We start from the raw sequence: 20,269 nt of genomic DNA on the forward strand, positions 1-20,269 counted from the left end.
GAGATGTGGGCAAGTGGTGGAGTTGTCTTGTTCTTTAAGGCCAGCTTGCAGGCAGACTGAGCCCAGCACAGCTCCTCAGTCATGGGAAAGGAAGGACGCTATGTTTGTTCTCTCCTAGCTGAGACAGACAGGGAGGTTTTGTCATGTGCCAGAATGTTCATGCTGATTATAAGTGCAGTCCTACCTGAGGGGCTCCCCATGAGGAAGCAGCAGCACTTAAAGACCCTCAAGTCTGGGCTTTGTGCTTGCAGCAATAGCTGCTCTTAGGGGAAGCTGGTGTATATATAGGTCCCTACTCAGCTGTTCCTTTAGCAAAGCCATACCAGGAAAACTAGGTCTCTTGGTGTATCTTATCTTTCTCAAATCAGGAGCTCTGAAGCACCCCTGGCCTTCTGTGGTTGGATAGCAGTTCTGGTGTCCTGGCTCTGGTAAGAGAAACAGGAATGTTAATGAACAAGAGAATAAACAGGCCCCCTGCTGTCGTTCTTCTTGGTTTCATTTAGAAACAGTTATGGCCTGATAAAGCTTCTAGCCTTCTCTTCCTAACAAACTGTCAAAGCTCCTCATGCCCATAGGCTGCCTTGCCAGGAGTGGTGGGAGGCAGGAGGTAGCAGTACCTAATCTCAGCACTCCCTGAGCAGTGAGTAGCTCTAAACTAGCCTTTGCCTAAGCAGGGCTCTCTGCCCAGCTGCAGCTATGTGTCCCTAACTTGTGCTGTGGAGTGCCTCTGGCCTGGTGGGCCTGTGCTGGTACCCAGCAGGAGAGATCATACCCACCCAAGCAATTTGGGGAGTGGTTTCATGCAGTCTGAGCCGCACTATGGCTTGCACCCAGGCACGAGTAGGGCCTTAGCTACATAAAATAGCTGTGCTGCAGTCAGGAAATCCAACGCTGGCTGCTCTTTATAGTGTAAGGTGGAAAAGCTAGACGTGGAGTGAGTTTAACCAGTATCCAGTAGTTGTAAGCTGGGGACTTCAGTGGTAATGATGTGGGGAGGAGGGGACAAATACTAATACTGTGATTGGGGGAGGGGGGGGGAGAACTGGGTTAAAAAAAAGGCAACAGCTCTAAAAGCCTGGGCTATCTCTGAGGAAGAGGGTAGCAAGGGCTGGGATGCAGTAAATGTAAAGCTGGATGCAAAAATGAAAGGTGTTGGTCTACACTGTCCCATCAAGCTTGGCATTATCCTACAGGGCAGAGCAACTGCAACACAGTGCATTCACCTTAGTTATCCATCCTTAAGGCAGCTCTTATTTCTTCTTTGTCCTCCCTGCTTGGGGGGGGGGGGGGGAGGGCCCTAGTGCAAAGCTGATGGCTGTGCAAAGGGAAGCAGGCTGATGGGGGGGGGGGGTGTGCAGCAGTAGGGACCCTGCTGTGGCAGGTGCAGAGCTTGATTCCCAGCACTTGAGAAATGGTTCATCTAACTCTTAGCTAAGCTGGTGCTCTGGTGGGGGGGGGGGGGGGGGAAGGGGGCAAGACATGCAGTCAAAACTTGTCTTTTGAGCCCTCACCTGGGGAAAAAGCCAGCCTGGCCAAAGCTGTGATGCTGCCATCCTGCTCTGCATGTTGGAGCCATGGTGTCTGGGGCTGCAACAGACCCATTGAGCCTGTCCTTCAGCTTGAACCCAGCTGTACCAGGGCACACTATGCCCACTCCAGTACAGCCAGGGGATGCAGGGGAAGTCTGGAGAGCTGTACAGCTCTGATTAGCACCCTGGCCTGTACAAAACTGCTCTACAAAGCCCTCTGCTGCCCATTACCCTGTGATTAGCTGAGGGTGGATTATTAACCACTTCCACCTTCCCCTTAACATAGTACCACACTGTACCCAGCACCAGCCTTTTGCTCTGGCTCCTGATGTTTAAGCTGGCTGGAGCCTTCAAAGGTGAACAGCCAGATCCAGTATTGATCTGTGCTGTGCTGAGACTAGCCAATGCACCCCTCCTGTACCTGCCAAAGCAGTCCCAGAGGCCTAACAGTGACATGGGGGTGCACACAGTCTCACAATGCCCCCCCCCCCCCCATGAAAGAGATGGGGGTAGGTGGAAGAGCACAGCGTGTGGCAGCTGGGCCAAGCACTATCCCAAAGGGGCTGCTAGCCCACCTGCATTTGGGCACCTGGAAGAAAGCAGAAAGAGGTAGCTCTGTTCTGCCTCTTCAGAAGCAAGTTCCAGAGCAGCAGCTGGATGCAGGCAAGGAACAGGAACCTGCATGTGTGGTTTGGCCCTTCCCCAGAGCTGAGCTGCAGGTGTAGAAGCCCCTGCCCCAACCCCCATGCAGCCCTAATGCTGGGCATTACAGGCTTAAAGCAAATCTGTCCTGTGGGGGCCCCCCCCCCCCCAGCTGATTAGGGCTTCCAGTACTCTGCCTGGCTAGTCAGCTGGTCCTGACCCTGGAAGAAAGGCTTTGTATGCCTGAAAGCTGATGGAGTGGGTTTTTTTTTTTTTCTCCCCCCCTCCCCCCCAAACATAGCCCATCATAATAGCAGGTCATCTTTCTCAGCTAGAGGCTGTCTTGCCTCTGTCCTTAGCACATATTATTCCCCAACCCCTGCAACTTTGCTTTACACGCCCCTTTCAAAGCCCTCTGAGCATTACTAGAAAGTGATGCTATTGCAGCATTCTGCTTTTGGTCACATTCTGGTCCTAGTGCCCTGAAGCAAGAGGAGGAAGGAGCCAGGCTCTGACCAAGCCAGTTCAGGAAACACTGCCATATAAGGTGTGAAATGAGTTTGGAGCAAGCAGCCTAGACAGACCATGATAGGGTATAAATTACTTGGGCACACAGCCGGCCTATGGGAAGATCACAGCTAACAGGGACAATTGGAGGAAGGGAGAGCAGAGCACATGTTGGGAACAGCCTCTGCTTCAGAATGCCAAGCCTAAGTAGTTTAAAGTATTGTTACTATTTTGAGCAAGAGCAAAGACAGTCCTGTCTTTGCCAGGAGAGCTAGCCAGCCGGGGAGGAGGCTAAGCAGCAAGGCAGGCACTCACTCACAGCTAGACTATCTCCTACAGCTCCTGAAGCAGTGACTTCTGAGCACTGAATTAGTGTTACGCACCAAATCAGGGATCAGAACAAACTCTCTTGGCAGTCCTTGCACAGGGAGCAGCAGCAACAACTAGGAGAGAAAGCCTACATGGAGCTGAAACCTGACCCAGCATTAGGACTTCATCCGTTCAGGAGCCGTGAAATTTGTAAAATAGAGTGGGAGCCTCCCTGCAGTTAGGCAGAGCAGTAACAGAAGTTTAATACGCTTGAAGGAGGGGACAGGGGTAATTTTTAAGTTTCAGAGTTTGGCAGTGCATGGTGGCTCAGGCAGGAGAAGCAGAACTTTCTCTTCCCACCAAGCCCAGCTGTTGGGCTGTTTCCAGTAAAGCCCTCCCACACCACCACCAAGCACACAATGAAAGCGGAGGGCTGCTGGGCTATTACATTTCTTCTAACAAGCGTCCCCGCTGGCTACCTTCCCTTCTTCCCAGGTTTAAACCAGAACCTAGGCCTGGCCTCTGTGCTTGACAGGGCCAGAGGCATCAGGGAAAGGGGAAAGCAGCACCACAGCCCTGGCAGCCCTGAAAGGAAACAGGACTGTCCCAGCTGGTAGAGAGGAGCAGAGCTGAGGACGAGGCACTGCTTTAGCAGAAGCAAAAAGCCAATAGAAACATTCCTCCAACTTGCCTGTGCTGCGTTCTGTACACATCCACACTGCTGGCAGCTGCCTCCTGATCCTGGGGCAGACGGTGGGCAGGAAGAGGACCAGGGCAGCCAGCAGGACCCAGCAGCTTTGCTTAGGCAGATGCCTTTCTCCCCCTTCAGAAAGCATCTAACTGGCCTCCCTGCTCTTTCCCCATCACTTCGGTTTCCAAGTGCCTCCTCTCAGCTCTCCATGGAGCATTCCCACTTGATTTCTGAAAAGCAGCAGCTCCTCCTGGCCAGCTGGCCACACTCCCAGCCTGCACCCATGCTCCACCCCAACCATTCTTTTACAGGGTGGAACTGCTTTCACAACAGGAGCCTTGACACATTTCCTGCCCTGAGCAGTGCTCTACCAAAACACTTGGAAACAACCCTGCCATCTGCTTCATCAGCACACTATCACATTCCTCCCCCTCCCCCCCCCCCCAAAACACACAAACCTGCTACACCAGCTGCTTCTCCCAGCCCTGCCTCCAACCACACTGGGCAGGGCTAAGCCCCTGGAACAGCTTCAGAGCAGGGCAAGCCAGGAAAACAAGAAGGCACAGCCATTTCTCCTTCTGTCTGTTTATTTTTTGATAGAAGAGCAGCCCAGCCTGACTGGGCCTGGCTCCTTCACCTCATCCTCAAGGCCACCAACATGGCTTTGGTTACGGCCAAAGCGGGCAATGGGCACCAAGCCCAAGAGAGCTGCTGCCCAGCCCTACTGTGTGGCAGCGTACACCTCCACTCAGGCCCCATGGGACCCATGGAGTCAAGAGGTGCTCTGTTACACAGCAGGGCAGGACATGGCACAACCATCCTCCTTTGTGCTCACATGGGCCAGAGCAGGGCTGTTCCCAAGCAAGATAACCCAGGAGCTGTTTCTAGGGGCAATTATTGCTCACGACTTGAGTTTGCAGCAATGGAAGTAGTCCAAGTCAAGGCTGAGCTTGGCCTCCCCAACTCTGGAACAAGCCACCAGCTGCCATACAGGATCAGGTAAGTGTGGCTAAAGCACACACAGAGCACCCAGCCCAGGCACAGAAGGGCAAGGCAGCCTGGGCTCATCATGGAGTAGAGGCATTTCAGGCTGTCACAACCCCTGCTACATACTAGGCACAGGGTGTGTGTATTGTACTGGGCAGCTCTGGGCCTCAAGTCCCACCCTCGCTGCCCCTACATTCTCCACAGCCGTGCCTGAGCACACCAGCGCCAGGGCAGGACTCCCCACCTGGGCACACAGGGACCAAAAGGGGAAGGGACATGCAGCACCATGGCATGGAACAAGGTGGCACAAGGCATGGTAGAGCAGGAGCGCTCACGCTTGCACTGGCGGCAGCAAGCAACCAGGGACAAGTCTGCTCATCCACGTAGGCTCTGATGAGACAGGGAAGAGGAGAGGGCACCAGGACAGGGACCGGTCTCTTCTTTTGGTCCTACTCAGAAGGAAACGGCCCCCAGGCAGAAGGGCCAGATGCAGGCACTTGGGGGAAGTTCCTTTGGAAACACTGGAACAGGGCAGCAGCCCCACAGCTGTGATGCAGGCAGCTGCCTCTCTGCTCAGCAACAGTGAAAAACAGCATGAGCCCTCCCAGCAGCAGGAGAAGCTGCCCTTGGCTGCTCAGAGCAGAGGGGCTGGGCATGCAGACAGAGGACAGCAGGGCACAGGGGTACAACAGTCTGTAGGCACTTGATTTGGCTAGTGGCACCCAGGAGCAGGGGAACAGGTCCCAGCTGCCTCTGCCCCGGGGCTCTCATTGGCTCTGGGAGGGCCTTGCCCTCTAGTTGGCTTTGACCTTGCCATTGGTGACAGTGCCGTTCTCATGGATGCTGCTACCATTGTGCTGGGCTGCTTGCTGAGCCACTTTGGGCAACCGTTTACCCTTTGTGTAGGACTGGTACCAGAAGTTGGAGAACAGGATGAAGAAGATGGTCCCATAAATCCAGATGAGGTGGATGAAGATGGGAAACTGGTACTGGCAGCTGGGCATGAAGTAATACTGGGAGATGTGGACTGAGACAATCACGAACTGTGCCTGGGAGCAGGGCAAACAGTGACAAGTTACTCATGGGAGCAGTGTCAGGCATCCCACTGAAGACAGTCTTTCCAAGAGGAAAGAACAGGCTCCTTTCCCACCCCAAAGTACAAGTCTATGGTGCCTCTATGGTGAGGGGCAGCCAGCAGCCACATGAGAAGGGAACAACCTCTGGAGATACAATGAGACTTAAAGTAGCACAAGCATCCCACCCTCCCAATGTGGGCACAGCCCTGGTGCAGCCATGTCCTAGCCAGGCTGTTAGGGATATCAGAGGCCCACACTGTACCAGAGCTGTGGGAAACCCAGGGTGAGAGGCTGCAGAAGAGAGCTCTCTTACACCCGCCCTAGGTGCAAGGGATGGCCTGCCCCTCACATCAGAGGCCGAGGGCATGCACGATCTGCCCCCACAGCACAGACTCACCAGCTGGATGGCTGTGATATGCTTCTTCCACCACAAGTACTTCTGGAAGGCAGGTCCTGCTGCTGAGAGCCCGTAGTAGAAGTACATAACAACATGCACCATGGAATTGATCATGGCATGGAATGAGCCCATTCCCCCTGTTAGACAGATGTTCATTAATGTAAGTCAGTCATCTGCAGCAGCCATGCTGGGAGCCAAATGCCATCCCTCCTCCCAGAGCTGTGCTTGGGTGGGATGTTCAGCAGGAGGGTGCCTCCTTAAAGGACAGGCTCTTCTCTACTACTACTCAGAGTTCCTAGGAGCCCAGCCTGTCAGGGCCAGAAAAGCCTTCCCAAGATGCTGGGGCTATCCCCATCACTCCCATAGCTGTGCACCCAGCCAGTTCCAGTCTTACCTGGACCAAACTTTGCTCCCCACCACCAGCTCCAAGGCAGAACAGAGTGGTGGAAGAGATGCAGGAATGTGACTTGTTCATTCTTCTTCCGTAGGACGAAGATCACCTGCGATGAGAGCCCAATAGCATCAGGACCCACAGATGTAGAAACAGCAGGCTGGGACACTGACTCCCAGTATCCAGTCTCAGTGATGCTTCATTCCGAGCTCACTGCCACCACACGTGTTAGTCACCCCTCAGCTTCCAGAGCCATGATGTGCCAGAAGCACCATCCGCAGCAGCCCAGAGCGACCTCCCCAGCAGTAATGCTAGACAAAAGCACTGCTGGGTCAGATAGCAAGGGCTGAAGGAAGCACCTCCCTCAGATACACTGGGCCTCAACTTTTTGCCCAGGAGTTGCCTCCTGGCCTCAACTCCTTGCACCTCCCCTGCCCAAGCACAGGGCCTGCCCAGCAATCTCACTCACCGTGTCTGTCAGTTCAATGAACTTTGAGAAGACAAAGAGCCAGGCAACACTGACCATCTGTAAACAGAGCAGGTTAACATTAGAGACTTATTTTAGCATGAATGTGCCCACTGGTTGAGTGCCTCCCCACTGTAACCCCACTGTAGGGGTCAGCCTAAGAGCCAGAAGCTTTAAGTCATCTGCCTTGGGGCACAGACAGGTAGCTGCAAGCTCACTGCCCAAACAGGCACTGAAGGCCTGCATCTCTGCTTATAGTGAGAGAGAAGAGAACTCACCCTGAGGGCCTTGGGATCCTCTGAGAAGTCCACAGGGTCACATCTCCAGGTGTACCCAGTCAGCCATCCAGCCATCAGGAACTGCAACAAGACCATCACCAAGATGAGGCCCAACACATCACTCACACTTCCCAGCCCTCCTCAGAAAGGGCAGGAAGCTGTGCACAAAAGGGCCTCCCATCACACAGGCAGCCAGCATGGAAGGTAAGGACTGCTTTACACATGCCAGACAATACTCACTTCATAAACTATGTAGAGTGAAAGTCCCACCAGAAAGAAGTTGTACAGCACCATGAACTTCTTCAGGTTTAAAGGCTTCCTGTTGGCCATTAGCCGGGGGCCCAGGGATAGTACAAAGTAGACATATGCCAGAAGGATGCCCATCACAAGGAAGGGGGACTGCATCAGCGGGTAATCAGCAATGCGGGGGTCTGTGGAGAGAGCCATGGTGCAGAGCAGTAAGCATCCCTGCCCTGCTGCCAGCAGGGCTACCAGAGTGGAGGCAAGGACCAGCTCAAGTCCTGTTCTCCTAGAACAGGAGCACAGGCAGAGCATAGCTCGGGGGCAGCAGCTGAAGAAGCAAACAAAACTAAGTAAGGTACAGCCTGAAACTAGGCTGCAGAGCATCTTGGAGACCCTGTGCCCAGGAGGGCCAGAGCATCACAGCAAGGCTCTAAGAGGCATCGGGACTGCTGTCTCTCTTAATACAGGCAGCCTGAAGAACCCAGAGCTGCATCTGTGTCAAGACAGAGGCAGGATGCAGCTAGACCTGGACCACATCCAGACAGACCTCCACTATGCTGGTGGCAGTTAGGTGCACAGTGCTCTGCAGCTGTGCAGGGCCAAACACTCACCTGCTTTCTTCATGAAGTCCTGATACATGGTCACAATCCCCTCCATGGCAGTGGTGGTAACTCTGCAGATAGACAGAGGAAAGGATCAGGCAGCTGCAGTCAGGGAATTTCTAGCATGGCTTCAGAGGTGCAGTCACGAACATCCAGTCAGCACCGCTCTTGGCAGATCACACACCAGCATCTGCTCTCTGACCGAGCCACGTGCTCCCCATGGCTCTTCACTGAGCCTGGCACCAGCTCTCCAGCTCTGCCGAGATGGAAGAGCTGCTGGAAAACCCCACCATCTTCCACCAGCATTTTACCACTGCAAGCTATCTAGGTAGCTTCCAACCTCAGGGCCATATCTCTAGCCCCTTCTTAGTCTCACTCCTGCAATATATGCCAAGTGTTGCTCACCCGCAACAGGCATGTTTGGGTGCCCTTGCCACCCATGCACACCCAGCAAGCACACGGTTGCCAGCCAATGAGGATCTAGAGTGCCTGCACCTGCTGGATATTTCCAGCTGGGATCTGGGCTTGTTGGGTCACTTTGGCCTGACAAGCACTATCATCACATAACCCTGCACCTCACGGACCAGGTACACACTGCTTGGCAAAGGCATTTTCACTCCCCTTGCAGGGCAGCTCAGAATTGCTAGGTTAGTAGGGAAAGCTGCAAGAGAAGGATGTGCAATTGCAGGGAGCAGGCATGGCACTCTGAGCGCTTACACAGCCTCACTGGGACCACACACGATCCACAAGGATGCTCTCCAGAAGAGTAAGCAGGGCCCAGGCTGTTGCTGCTGCAAGCCAGCTTGAAAGAGCACCCCTATTCCCTCTGCCCCCAGAGCTGCCCTCTGCAGAGGCCCATGGAGGGGGCCAGAACACACCCCTAGCATGGAGCCGTGCACAGCACCAGCCTCCCCTGGCTCACCCACTGCCACAGTCAGCCCTGTGAGGGAGGGGTTCTCTGCAGTTGCTACCAAACAGCCACTCCACCTACCTCTTCCTCAAGCAAGGCCCACGGGAAGCACCATCCCAGTCTCTCCCAGAGGTTTACTGCTGCCACCACCAGGAAGCAAGCAGCTCCTCCCAGGCCAGCAGCCAGGAACCTGACACCAGAGTGGCCCAAACGGCCTCTTCTTACTCTTAGTAACATCCCAGTTGGGAATATCCAGCAGGCACAGTCACCCCAGGTACTTCCCAGGTGGCACCAGTAGCCCTGCAGCTTCGCTGCAAGGTGAGGAACTCAGCCTGCCCTTTGCTCTAGCTGGGACTCGAGCAGGGAGGGGAAGCAGGACTGCAGCAGACACTGCAAGACTTGAGTGCCTTTGTGGTGCTACCAAGCATCTACATGACAGACTTCACTGGCAACACTTCCCAGGGGTCTGGGCTATGGGCCTGGCACACACTACCCCAGTTCACAGGTCAAGGAGTCTGGGAATCAGCTCTAGCGCTGGCCCAGTCATACCCTGCACTTTCCTCTGAAGCAGGGAAAGGCCACACACAGCCTCTCTGCAACAGCAGTGGGAGGGAGGAACATGTTCCCCCTTCTCCCCTACCCCCTAAATACCTGTTCATCCTCCAAGCAAGGCTCCAGAAGAGGCCTGTGCAGCCACACACCCCAGGGAACAGAGCCCGAGATGTTGTGCTGTACTCCAGAAACCACAGAATGAGATCCTCACGCCACCTTGGTGAAGGCTTCAGCAATAGGGCAAAGTGCATTAGGGAGTGATTGCCCCTCATTTCAGATCATCTGGTGACACCAGGAGCAGAACAGACACCCTGCCTCCCTTGGCAGCCTAAGCTGGAGGGGTTTAATAGCAAGTAATATTCACTTGCACGATCACCCTAATAGCAGAAGTGTTTAAGGTCCTGGGCACCACTACGATTATCGACTCTCCTTGTGCAGCAAAGGCCAGAAGAGTATAGCAGGAACTACCACATCCTTGAAAGTCACTCTTTACAGCATTTCCTACAGCCAGAGTCTTTAAGTAAGCTCCCAAAAGCTGCTGAGCCTTATGGTGCTCCAAGACTAAAAGCAAACTCCAAACTTGTCTGTCTAGTTTTGGCTTTAAACCACTACATCCAGCTACACCTTTATTTGCTAGCTTGAGGACTTCTCAAGAGTTAGTTCTCAGCACAAGTACCTGACTGTTCAAGCTCTGTTTATCTTATCAAGCTGAATGAGTCAGAGTTTTACTACAGGTCCAGGGCAAAGACAAAGCTTCTGAGGAGCACTCGCCTATTTTGGGCAGGTTGGGATGGGAAGATAGCATCAGAGTCACTCACAAGTTCAGAACTACATCCAACACTGCAGAGAGGAGGGACATAATTGAGCCCAGGCACCATTAATTACTCTGCTGACCATGACACCAGCAGCAAGACTCCAGCCCCACTGATCAACTAGGATGCCAGCTCAAAACAATTTGGGGTCCCAGCACGCTCAAGACTTGAGTCAGAAGATGCACACTGCAGTTTTGCCCTGACAGACCCTGTAAAGGCTGTGCAGAACATGCAGCACAAAAGTGCCATCCTTGCAGCAGCAGGGAACACAAGCAACCCTCCAAGCAGTTATAGAAACCCACTTCCACCTGCTCAGCACTGGCACAGAAGTCCTCACTGGCATAAATGGCAACGAGTTTCTCTTACTGTGGAGCCACATTCAGCACTTCCAGTCCTTAGTGCTACAGGGTGAGAGAAGGTACTGGAGTTGTGTCTTTAAAAAAAAGAAAACAAAAAAAAAACAAAACACATACAAAAACACAACACAAAGGCTCTGGGCAAGCACCAGGGCTTCTTACTATAGCACTAGGAGAGAACTAGCAAGCTTGCAATACAGATCCTTACGAAAAAGGCCATATGAATTTTCCACGGCTTCCATAGGCCAAACAACATCTTGCTACATCCAGCTAACAGAACAGCCACATCTCCAGGGCCTCCCCGAGATCGCTCTGGGTCTTTGCAACACCTAGTATCCACACTGGCATGCCATATGGTCCTGCAGGACAGGTATTGCAGCAGGCAGAGGCTGAAGTGTGCTGCATGCAGTGAACAGATGCGCATGCACAGACTGCCTCACCCTCCTCCTCCAGGGATGCAGCCACTGGCCTTCTGGCATTGATAGTTGAGCTGCAAAGAGTCCTGGAGCAGACACAGGTGTACCTTCCTCAGGTGCTCAGGAGGATGCAAGCAGAGGGCACAAGTGCACTAGCTAGCCTGAGCCACAGTGACTCCATGCCCAGCTTTTCTGCTGCAGGTAGGGGTTTTCCAGCACAGAGCAGCAGGTGTCTGGGAACCTGAACTCACCCCCGCCATTTCCTCTGTGCAGGACACCAGCATTTCATACCCCTCAGCACTGAGAGGGGTTCACTCCCCAGCCTGGAATCTGCTCTTACTGCTGTCCATGCTACAGTGCTCCTCTCACACTGCTGGAGTTAACAGCTCCTCAGGTGATTCCTAGGCCTAGGAGGGAGAACTCTTCTACCCTGACCATCTTGGGAAAGGAACTGGGAGGAGATTGTGCATGCATGTAGGGGTGGGAGGAAAGATAGGCCCTGAACAGCTGAAAGCAAGCGGAACAAAACAGTCCAAGAATCCTAAAGCGTCAGGAACCCTTGGCCTGAACACATCAAGCACAGTACGTAGAGACCCTGCAACACACTTCCTTCCACCTCACATCAGAGTGCTGCTTCCCTATCTCAGGGAGGCGTGCTCTCCCTCTTTGCAGGCCAGAGCGCCAGGCTGTATTCTGCCCTAGTAACCAACATCAAGGATTAGATACTTGCTTACACCCAACAATGCGTGGACTACATAATTCCACAACCATACTGCTAATTAGTGCAACTTCAGCAAAAACAGCAAGCCCCTTTATGGCAAATCCCAGCAGCGCAAGAGCAGTCAGATCACAGCATTGCGAACTGTAACATTGACAGAGGCCAGAGCGCAAGCCATTTAGTTTAGTTAATGGCCTCCTAGAGCACATCTTACCCCACAGAGCAGCCATCTGCAAGCAACAGACTCAGCCCTAGCCGCCCCCAGCAGTCTAACAGCCAACATTACTATCTCATCAATATTCAAGTCAGAAATCAGACCTGCAATAGGTGAGAAAGCAAGCCACCCTAGTCTCCCCACTAGTTTAATTATAGACAGCACCAAAACAGTCTGGTAGGTAGCCATAGAGCTGCTACCTCCAGGAGAGCTGGCACAAGGCCCTTGCTGAACTGGATGAAACAGGCCTGGCCACTCCGAGGCTCCCAAGGGAGTAGCAGCCCTCAAAGGTCAGGAGATAACAAGCTGACCAGAGATCAAACCATCCCTAATCCCCTGACCTACAACCAGCTGGCAGCCAGGCTTGCTGCCTGCTGCAGCACTGAGCACCACAACTGCCAGCAAAGAGGCCTCTTTAAGCCCTTCCTCCTCCAGCTGCCTTTTAAAGCAGGTTTCCAACACAGCACTAGCACTTGCCCAACTTGTGGGAGCTCCAGAAAGGCACTCAGGGTCCAGTAGAGCCTGCATGCAGCTCTGTGCAGCTAGGACCCCACGTTTCCCAGTGGGGCTACAGTTCAGAAGATGGTTGTTGCTGTGGGAGAGTTCAGTGCCTAAGCTAGGCACACACAGGGCTGTACGCAGCATGCATTCAGGCTGGCACCTCAAACCATTACAAGAGCTGTCACTCACAGCCCCAGGAGAAGCTTTCCTTTGCCTACATGCAAGTGAATTCAGCAAGACAACTAGGATGCAAATATGTCTGCCCCAACAGAGCAAGGCAGTCAGAGCACAATGAGCCAGGAAGAGGGAGAAGGAGCTTGGATAGCCCTGAACAGCACTCTGTTCTTTATGAGCTTTCTGCTGTAGGGTTGCTGGTAACAGAAGTTCTCCATAAAGCAGAGACAACTACATTTAAATTCTTTCTCTCTGTAGCTGTCGCAAGGAGGAAGACTGAGGGCCTGTACCTAGTCAGCACACAGCCAGCTTCACATAGAGCATCTCGGGAAGTCAGCTAAAGCACACATACAGCAGACAGCACTCAACAGGAGAGCTGCATTCAAGCACACTTATATTGCTGTTAACGATCTCAGCCATCTGACTGAGGATTCAGTCAAGACACTGTTGTCCACATGCTGCTAAAGTCCTGTTTTCCTGAAGAACAGTCACAGCCTGAAGAGATGCTTGTGCACCCACTCAGAGGGCACAAAAAGACTAGTCTGGCAGCAGAGCACCAGCTGCTGTATTTAAAGTGTGGGAAACCATACAGGTAGTTTTAGGATGGAGTAGGAAAGCAGAGCTCTCCTAGCCCAACATGCTGGCTGCAAGGACTGGTGACAGACTCCCTGATTAGAGCTCGAGAACTAGTCCCAGGCCCTCAAAGACAGAGGGAAGTTTCGTTATAGACGTCGCAGGTGACACCACCAGATAAGCTGCTACTTTAACCGCACAGACCCATCTGTCACTGCCTCTGGCTCAGCTGTTTCATGCTGCATACCAAAGGACATGGCTAACAGCTTGATACCATATGCTCTGCATCAGGGTACTTCTGGTGACAGTGTAAGAGGGTTGTGTGCACAGAGAAGGGACACAAACTCTCTAACCCATGATAAATAATAACTCTTGAAAGTGCTGTAATTGCAGGCGGTGTTGGAATCAGGTTGGCTGGGTACTGTTTTTGGTACTATGGCAAGTTTGACTCCAAGTGGCAGAAAGTGACCTGTCTGAAGCTGAAGAGTTTCCCCATCTTCAGCGGGTGGGTGTTAATACACAACAGCTGTATCTCACACTGTGGCTGTAAAACTCTGCGGCCTTTGGATGGCATCCTACAAACAGGGATTAAGTTCTCCCCTTCCCACACTCCCTGGAAACAGAGAGATTGAGAGGAGACTCCCAGAGCAGCAGGTAAATTCCGTATAGTCTGGGTAGTCATAGTAGCACCTCACAAGCCTTCAGGGGAAGGAGCAAGCCCACTGCAACAGGATACCAGGAGCCTTGTACAACAAAGGCAGGGAATCAGACTTCAAGGTCTCAACGCAAGTTGTCTATACCCAAGCATGTTTTCCATAATACTAGCTGTATTCCTTTGGAGACAAGTACCTCCCTGAACTAGTCATGCAAATTGTTAGGACAGGCTTACTCCCTACCACATTTAACACTGTGGTGACTGAACGTTCAGAATACTGGTATCAGTTCAGATGAGAGCAGTCAGGAACAAGCAGGGAGAAGGGAGCATCAGGAAGCTCTGGCACAGAAAGGAGTGAAGAAATGAGAAGTGAAGAGTGAAATGGGAAATGAAGGAGTGAAGAGTGGAGCGAAGAAACACAGGGTGAAGTTCCTATAGAAATGAAAATAAGGAATTTCCATCCCAAGCTACCAAAACTGTGCTCAGCAGTTCATGGAGCACCAGGTAAGCGAGGAAGGAGATGGAGGCAACTGGGCTACACCTCTGAAGTGACAGCACATGGTAGCCCCATGGTACATGGAAGATGAGAGCGCTCAGGAAGGGAGGGCACACAGGATTGCTTCCTGAGAGCAGCTAGTAGAAATACATTGTCTTGCAAAGCCCTCTAGCAGAAGAATACAGAGCAACCCTATCTGCCTGCAGGGCAGACAGTACCACAGCATTTCTCTGCTGTTTCAATAACCATGCAAGCACAACGAGGCTTCAACTCTGCTCCTAGAGCAGAGCGTCTGTGGTCATTACTGTGCTCTGTCCCAAAAAGGGCTGTGCATCAGTTGGACATGGACTCTAACACAAGAGGGACATTAAAGTTCTACAAAGCCAGATTCAGAAAGATCCCTAAAGTCCCTCTAACAGATTTGTTCTGACAATGCAAAAAAGCACAAGTACAAACTCAGGGTCACCAGTGCAGGATGGAAGGGGATGGGTACAGAACACTCCATGACACTGGCTTTGAGCCTCCCTACCCTCTGTGCCAAGAAGTCAGAGGCCCACAGCCATCCATCCACTAACAAGAAGAATGGATGTTCATTAGCAATACTACAGATACTAGAGACTCTGGCAATATGGCAGATAAGCCTACTGGCATCTGTGGTGTAAGGCACGTACCATCTTTAACAGGGGTCACAACCTCCACAAGAGAGCAGAAATGCTAGCCTCAGTTATCTTCATATACATGTAGAGGGCTCAATGCCAGCACTATTGGTCCCACGCAAAGGGGGAAGGGGGGGAAATCTTCTTAGGGTTGAGTAGAACAAGCATGGGATACAACTCCATGTTTATACACAATAAATCTATCGGCAATCTGTAAGAGCAAGCTGGCTGATCCGATTAAGGTCCACACAGTAAGAGCACTCCCTGCAGCAAGGCTGGAGAACTTGCTGCCTCAGCAATAGCTTCCCACCTGGATCCACCTCAGGGGAAAAGGATCAACCTGAAATTAGATACCCTATGAGATGCGAAGGGAGAAGTCAAGAACCCTCAGACCAGGTTACCACCTCCATCAGCAGTGAGCTACCAAAGACTCAGATAGCATCCAGACACAGGCCTGTTGCCAGGCTGAGCTGGCTGTGGCAACTGCCGTCTCACAGCAATAGCAGCCCCACAACTCCCACAGGGAAAAGCCCTGGCTCCAGGGGACCAGCTCCTTCAGGAAGGAGGCTGGGCTGCCTCACCTGTTTGACTGGCAAGAACCAGACTTTCCAGCCCCAGTACTCCCACCAGCTGACAAATGGTAAGACACATGCTAACACAAATCCAGTACGAAAGCACAGAAACACAGGCAAGGTCTTTGGGCCAACACAGGCATCACTCCCAACACCTCCTGTAAGGTCCTTCCTAAAGCATCTCAGCCTGAGAGTTTGCTGTGCTGTAACCCCAGCAGAAGAGGGGAAGGGTAAGCGTTCACCCTCACCTGGCAAGCACAGTGCTAAATCAGGCATTTGGTGATGCAGGAAGCTATCTTCATCATTGTCCTGAGGATGCATAAAGTTTTTCTCCAAGACAAAAAGGAGAAACAGCATACCCTGAATAAACCCTTAGTTTCACCTACAAAACCATGGTGTGAGAGACTTACAGCTAGAATTAAAAAGTTTTCACTCTCTCCACCCCTAGTGCGTTCTCTTAAAACTAAGGGCACTCCTGTCATTTCTGCCCTGAAGGACCATATAATGCCCCCATATCTAACAGATTTTCAGGAAGTAGAGGCAAGAACATCAGGCAGAGCAGGACAGCAGAAGCCCAGGCTGTACGAGTGGTATGGCCTTAATCCCTTCAGTGAGATGCAGCAAGTCTAGGTTGCTTCAACAGCTGGCATAATGCTACTTCTCAAAGGAACAGCTTGTTAGGAACAGCTCACATCTGTGAGCTGGAGGGGCTTCCTAGCAAGGAGACAGAAATTCAGCTTTCTCAATCAAGCCTTGAGGGCTCAACCAACTGTTTGATTCTGTAAACTGTCCTCAAGAAGCTGCTCAGCAGGTCTGGTGGGAAGGTCAGCTCAGCCTAGCCAGGAATCTGCCCTGGCTGCATTCTGGAATAAGAGTAGGTGATCAAATTTTGGGCCGCACAGCAGGATGGATGTGCTGCTGCACAGATGGTCCTTGTCTCTAAGGGGGGGAAGAGATGCTCTGAGGGAACGCACTAGCAGCGAGAGCATCCTCATTATCCCAGGCTGCCCACTGAGCAAGTGAGTCTCCCCTCCCAGCCCCGGCAGGCAGGAAGGGGTACTTGCCTCACTTCTTCCTTTCCTTAGGACACCAGAACAGTCACCCAAGGGGAAGCACCCAACAGTCCCTCTGTGCTGCTCTGAACAAGATTGCAGGAAAAAGTCCAGGCACTGAGGCAAACACATGCCCCCCTCAAAACGCCTCCCCACCTGTCTCAACGCCTCTATGCATGGTGCCTCATTTAGCCTATTACAGCAATCAAGTAGAGACGATGTGCCCAACTGTCCTTTCATTACAAGAGGGAAACAGGCCCATGCATCAGATCTACAGACCAACTCCAGTACTGCCTGGAGGAGGTGGTCAGATGAGCATTGGTCACGGTCACTAAAGTCTGCAGCTGTCCAGCACCACATACCGCTCGCCCATTTGAGGTGGGCTCACATCATCTGCACTGCTGCCACCAGAAGGGTGAGGACAAGGATCTCCTCCCACCAACGTTCCAGCGCAAGGGCTAGATGGAGGCCAAGCACCTACACGAGCTGGCGCTCAAAGCTAACATTGTGTTAGCAGCAGTGGGGGAGGCCTGGTACTGCCATCCTGCCTGGAGGAGGGAAGAGGAATCTCTCAATGGTACATTGATGCTGAAGGCTGTGTAGGAGAAAGCTCTCCTGCCTCTGAACAGCCAGTGCAGCCTGAGAGAGGCTGCTTTCACCCTGCCACACTGAACCCAAGCACGGCCCCAGCTGCAGGCCCAGCGCAGCTGCTGGAGGAGACGCGTGGCCTGGCCCTGCTTGCCACTTCTCGGGAGCTATATACCCTCCCCAGCCCCCAAGCTGAAGGCCGGGGCCTCCTCTACAGGGCACACGCGTTCCAGCGCCTGCCGGCACAGCACCGAGGCAGCAGGCTGCCGAGCCCTGAGCGCAGCCCGGACGCCCAGCCAACGCCAGGGAGAAGTGCGGGGCCAGGGCTTTCCTCCGCTCCCCAGGAGGGTGGCTCCGCGCAGGCCCCGCATCCACCACGTCCCGCTGCATCTCTAGCTGTGAGGGAGGCAGGGGTGGGAAAGAGCTCAGCTGACAGCTCGCACCACCGGGCTGGGCCAGGCCCCCCGGGCCTCCAGCTCTCTGCAGCGGGCCTGGCCACCCGCCCCCCCCCCCCACCGCCGCGCAGCGCCGCCCGGCCTCGGCCTGGGGCACCGCCGGGGCCTAGCGTGGCCCGGTGCCCCGCTCCGCCGCGGCGCTGCTCGGCAGACGCAGCCGCCGCCCGCGGGAAGGCCCCGTGTGGGCCGCGCCAGGCCCCGCGGCGCTGCCGCCTTGGGCCTGCGCGGCTCCTCCCAGCCCCAGGGCACTTCCCAGGCCCCCGGCAGCGGTCATCCCGCACACCGCGGCGCCCGGCACTCCACCGCCCCAGGAAGATCCATCCCCTCACCGCTTTTAAGTCACTTTCTGGCTTTTCTACCCACCGAAGCACCTTCCTGCGAGCCCTGAAGATGGCCTCTTCCCTGCCTTCCTCAGGAGACACCGGGATGGGCCCCGGCCACACAGGCGCCCCTCGGCACTCACTTGAAACAGTCCTCTGCAAGAGTCACTTCTAGTTTCAGGAGAAGTGCCAATAAATGTGACACTGCCCACCCTTCCCCGAAGTTGTACAACAGGCATATCCTAATTCAACAGAGCAGACAGGAAATATACTCGTGAATCAGACGCCTTCTCTCCCAAGGGCGCGGAGACGGCTCCGGCCGCAGCCCGCAGCCACGACCCCCTCCCGCATGGCCAGATTACAAGCCGTGGAGCTGGTGGCTGGAGGGCGAGGGCCCCCCCGCCGTGCTGTAGGGCAGCAGGGAATAGTCAACAACACTGCTTCCCTCCTAGCAGCTCTGCGGTGGCATCCTAAGCACCGCTGCAGGAAGGGCAGCGGTGGCACGAACGCCGCGCTGAGCGGTCCCGAACAAGGGTGGCCCCTCCATCCGAAGGGGTAAAAATCTCTCCCCCCGCAGGGCATTCGGGGGCACTGCTGAGGGAAGCGGCACACCATCCCCACAGAGCATTGGCTCTGGGGTGTGCTGCAGCTCTTGGCGTCATCAGGATCTAGTGTCTCTCTGAAGCTACTTCAGAGATGCAGCTCAAACCCCTCGCTCTTATCTTCCGGCTCTGACGCAGGCCGGCGTGCACTGCTCCGGCCCTCCGAGAGGATTGGCGCAGCTGACAGAGCCATCTTCCCCCGCAGCGCTGACAGCCGCCTGCCCAGCACCCTTCCTGATTCGCAGCCGCCCCACCCGGCCGCTCACTGCCTCATCACCTGCCAGGGGCGCGTTGCGACACCCCGACCTCCTTGCCCATGAGGCTATGGCTTCCCCAAACTCATCCCTCTGCCACCTCGCCCACTGTGTCACTACACTTGTGATGTGTCTAGACCTGTGGTGTCTAGGAGACACCAACTGTCTCCTCCCCTGCCCTGGAGCAGCCAAGGCTTCCCGGGTGACAGACGCACAGACACCGGCCACACATACACCAGCCTCTTCCTCTCTTGCAGGCTGTTAACCCTACACGCTCTGCTGCCAAGCCAGCACAGGGCCCCACCGGGGCAGGTCTACCTTCGCAGTTGTGCAAAAAGCCACCCACCCGGAACAGATAAACACCGAAGCCCGCTAAGGCCTGAGCTCCCCTTGCTTTGCAACACACCCTGACCTTCACCGGGGGTGCTGCCCCTGACAGCGGCCCGCACAGCACGCTAGCCGCGCACAAGACAACTTCTGCGCCCTTAACCCGGCAGCAAGCTCGGATACCTCTCCCCAGGTACCGGAGACACCTCCAACCCCCCAAAACCCTGCGGGGGCCCACCCCCCTCCAGCAGCCCCCCCACGGATCCGCAGAGCCTAGACAGCCCAACCCCCCTCCCACCCCCACCCACCAGGCAGGACCGGACCGGACCCGGCACCCACCGCCCCGCCAGGGCCTCACCACGTGCGTGCGCGGCGCCCCGGACACCGCACTCGCTGCCCGCCGACCGCACCCGCGCTGCTGCCGCCACGGTTGCCGCCGCGCTTAAATACGGCTGCCCTGCTTTTTTTTTTTTTTTCCCCCCCCCCCACGCCGCTGCCGATTGGCCTCGGGCGGCCCGCCCCGCCCCTTTGGAACGGAGCGCGCCGCCCTAGGCCAATCGGCGCTGGCCCCGCCCACGTTGCGGCCCCGCCCACTCCGAACGCACGGCGGGGGGCAGGGGGAGCAGGGCTCCCTGCAGCTCTGGGCGGGAGGGTCGGGGTTCTGGCGTGAGTTGGGCTGATTTTTAGGGGCGCCCCAGCGGGGGGAGCAGCTCCCTGAGCACGGGTGGCAGCCGCGAGCCCCCGCGGCGGCGGGCAGGGTTGCTGTCATCGCCGGTGCGGGGGCCGCAGTGGTGCTGCATGGCGAGGAAGGGGGCCGGGCCGCAGGAGCACCTTGCTGCGAGGCCTGGGCGAAGGTGGCCAGCTCAGGGGTGCTGTCTTTGCAGCCAGTGGGAGCCACTGCGTTGCTGTCCTCATCCGTTTGCAGGAGACGCAGCAGCCTGGTCGTTC

At 54.7% G+C, this 20,269-nt stretch overlaps 1 protein-coding gene across 3 annotated transcripts; it reads right to left on the bottom strand.

The window, feature by feature from the left end:
• Positions 1 to 4,247: 4,247 nt before the first annotated feature.
• On the bottom strand, positions 4,248 to 19,808 carry ELOVL1 (ELOVL fatty acid elongase 1). Of its 3 annotated transcripts, XM_068952828.1 has the most exons (9): positions 19,018 to 19,163; positions 18,182 to 18,380; positions 8,128 to 8,189; positions 7,514 to 7,704; positions 7,274 to 7,354; positions 6,999 to 7,055; positions 6,533 to 6,638; positions 6,139 to 6,275; positions 4,248 to 5,714 (listed from the first exon to the last, which is right to left on the bottom strand). In XM_068952828.1, exons 3-9 carry the CDS (start codon positions 8,171 to 8,173, stop codon positions 5,460 to 5,462), a joined length of 873 nt encoding a protein of 290 aa, XP_068808929.1. In that variant the 5' UTR covers positions 8,174 to 8,189; positions 18,182 to 18,380; positions 19,018 to 19,163; the 3' UTR covers positions 4,248 to 5,459. The 3 variants fall into 3 exon arrangements, with proteins under 3 accessions (XP_068808929.1, XP_068808927.1, XP_068808928.1); XM_068952826.1 differs by lacking the exons at positions 18,182 to 18,380; positions 19,018 to 19,163 and adding an exon at positions 19,680 to 19,808; XM_068952827.1 differs by lacking the exon at positions 19,018 to 19,163 and having other exon boundaries at positions 18,182 to 18,687.
• Between the last annotated feature and the right edge of the window lie 461 nt (positions 19,809 to 20,269).

This window comes from Struthio camelus, chromosome 8 (genome assembly GCF_040807025.1).
Source record: "Struthio camelus isolate bStrCam1 chromosome 8, bStrCam1.hap1, whole genome shotgun sequence".
In the NCBI taxonomy this organism is placed as follows: domain Eukaryota; kingdom Metazoa; phylum Chordata; class Aves; order Struthioniformes; family Struthionidae; genus Struthio; species Struthio camelus.

What these genes read in the sequence shown, in the direction of transcription:
- ELOVL1 (XM_068952826.1), bottom strand. Translation starts at nt 8,173, where the DNA reads ATGGAGGGGATTGTGACCATGTATCAGGACTTCATGAAGAAAGCAG. An exon ending in GGACTTCATGAAGAAAGCAG is followed by an intron (nt 7,705 to 8,127) that starts GTGAGTGTTTGG and finishes CTCTCTCCACAG; the next exon opens with ACCCCCGCATTGCTGATTAC. An exon ending in CACTCTACATAGTTTATGAA is followed by an intron (nt 7,355 to 7,513) that starts GTGAGTATTGTC and finishes GTCTTGTTGCAG; the next exon opens with TTCCTGATGGCTGGATGGCT.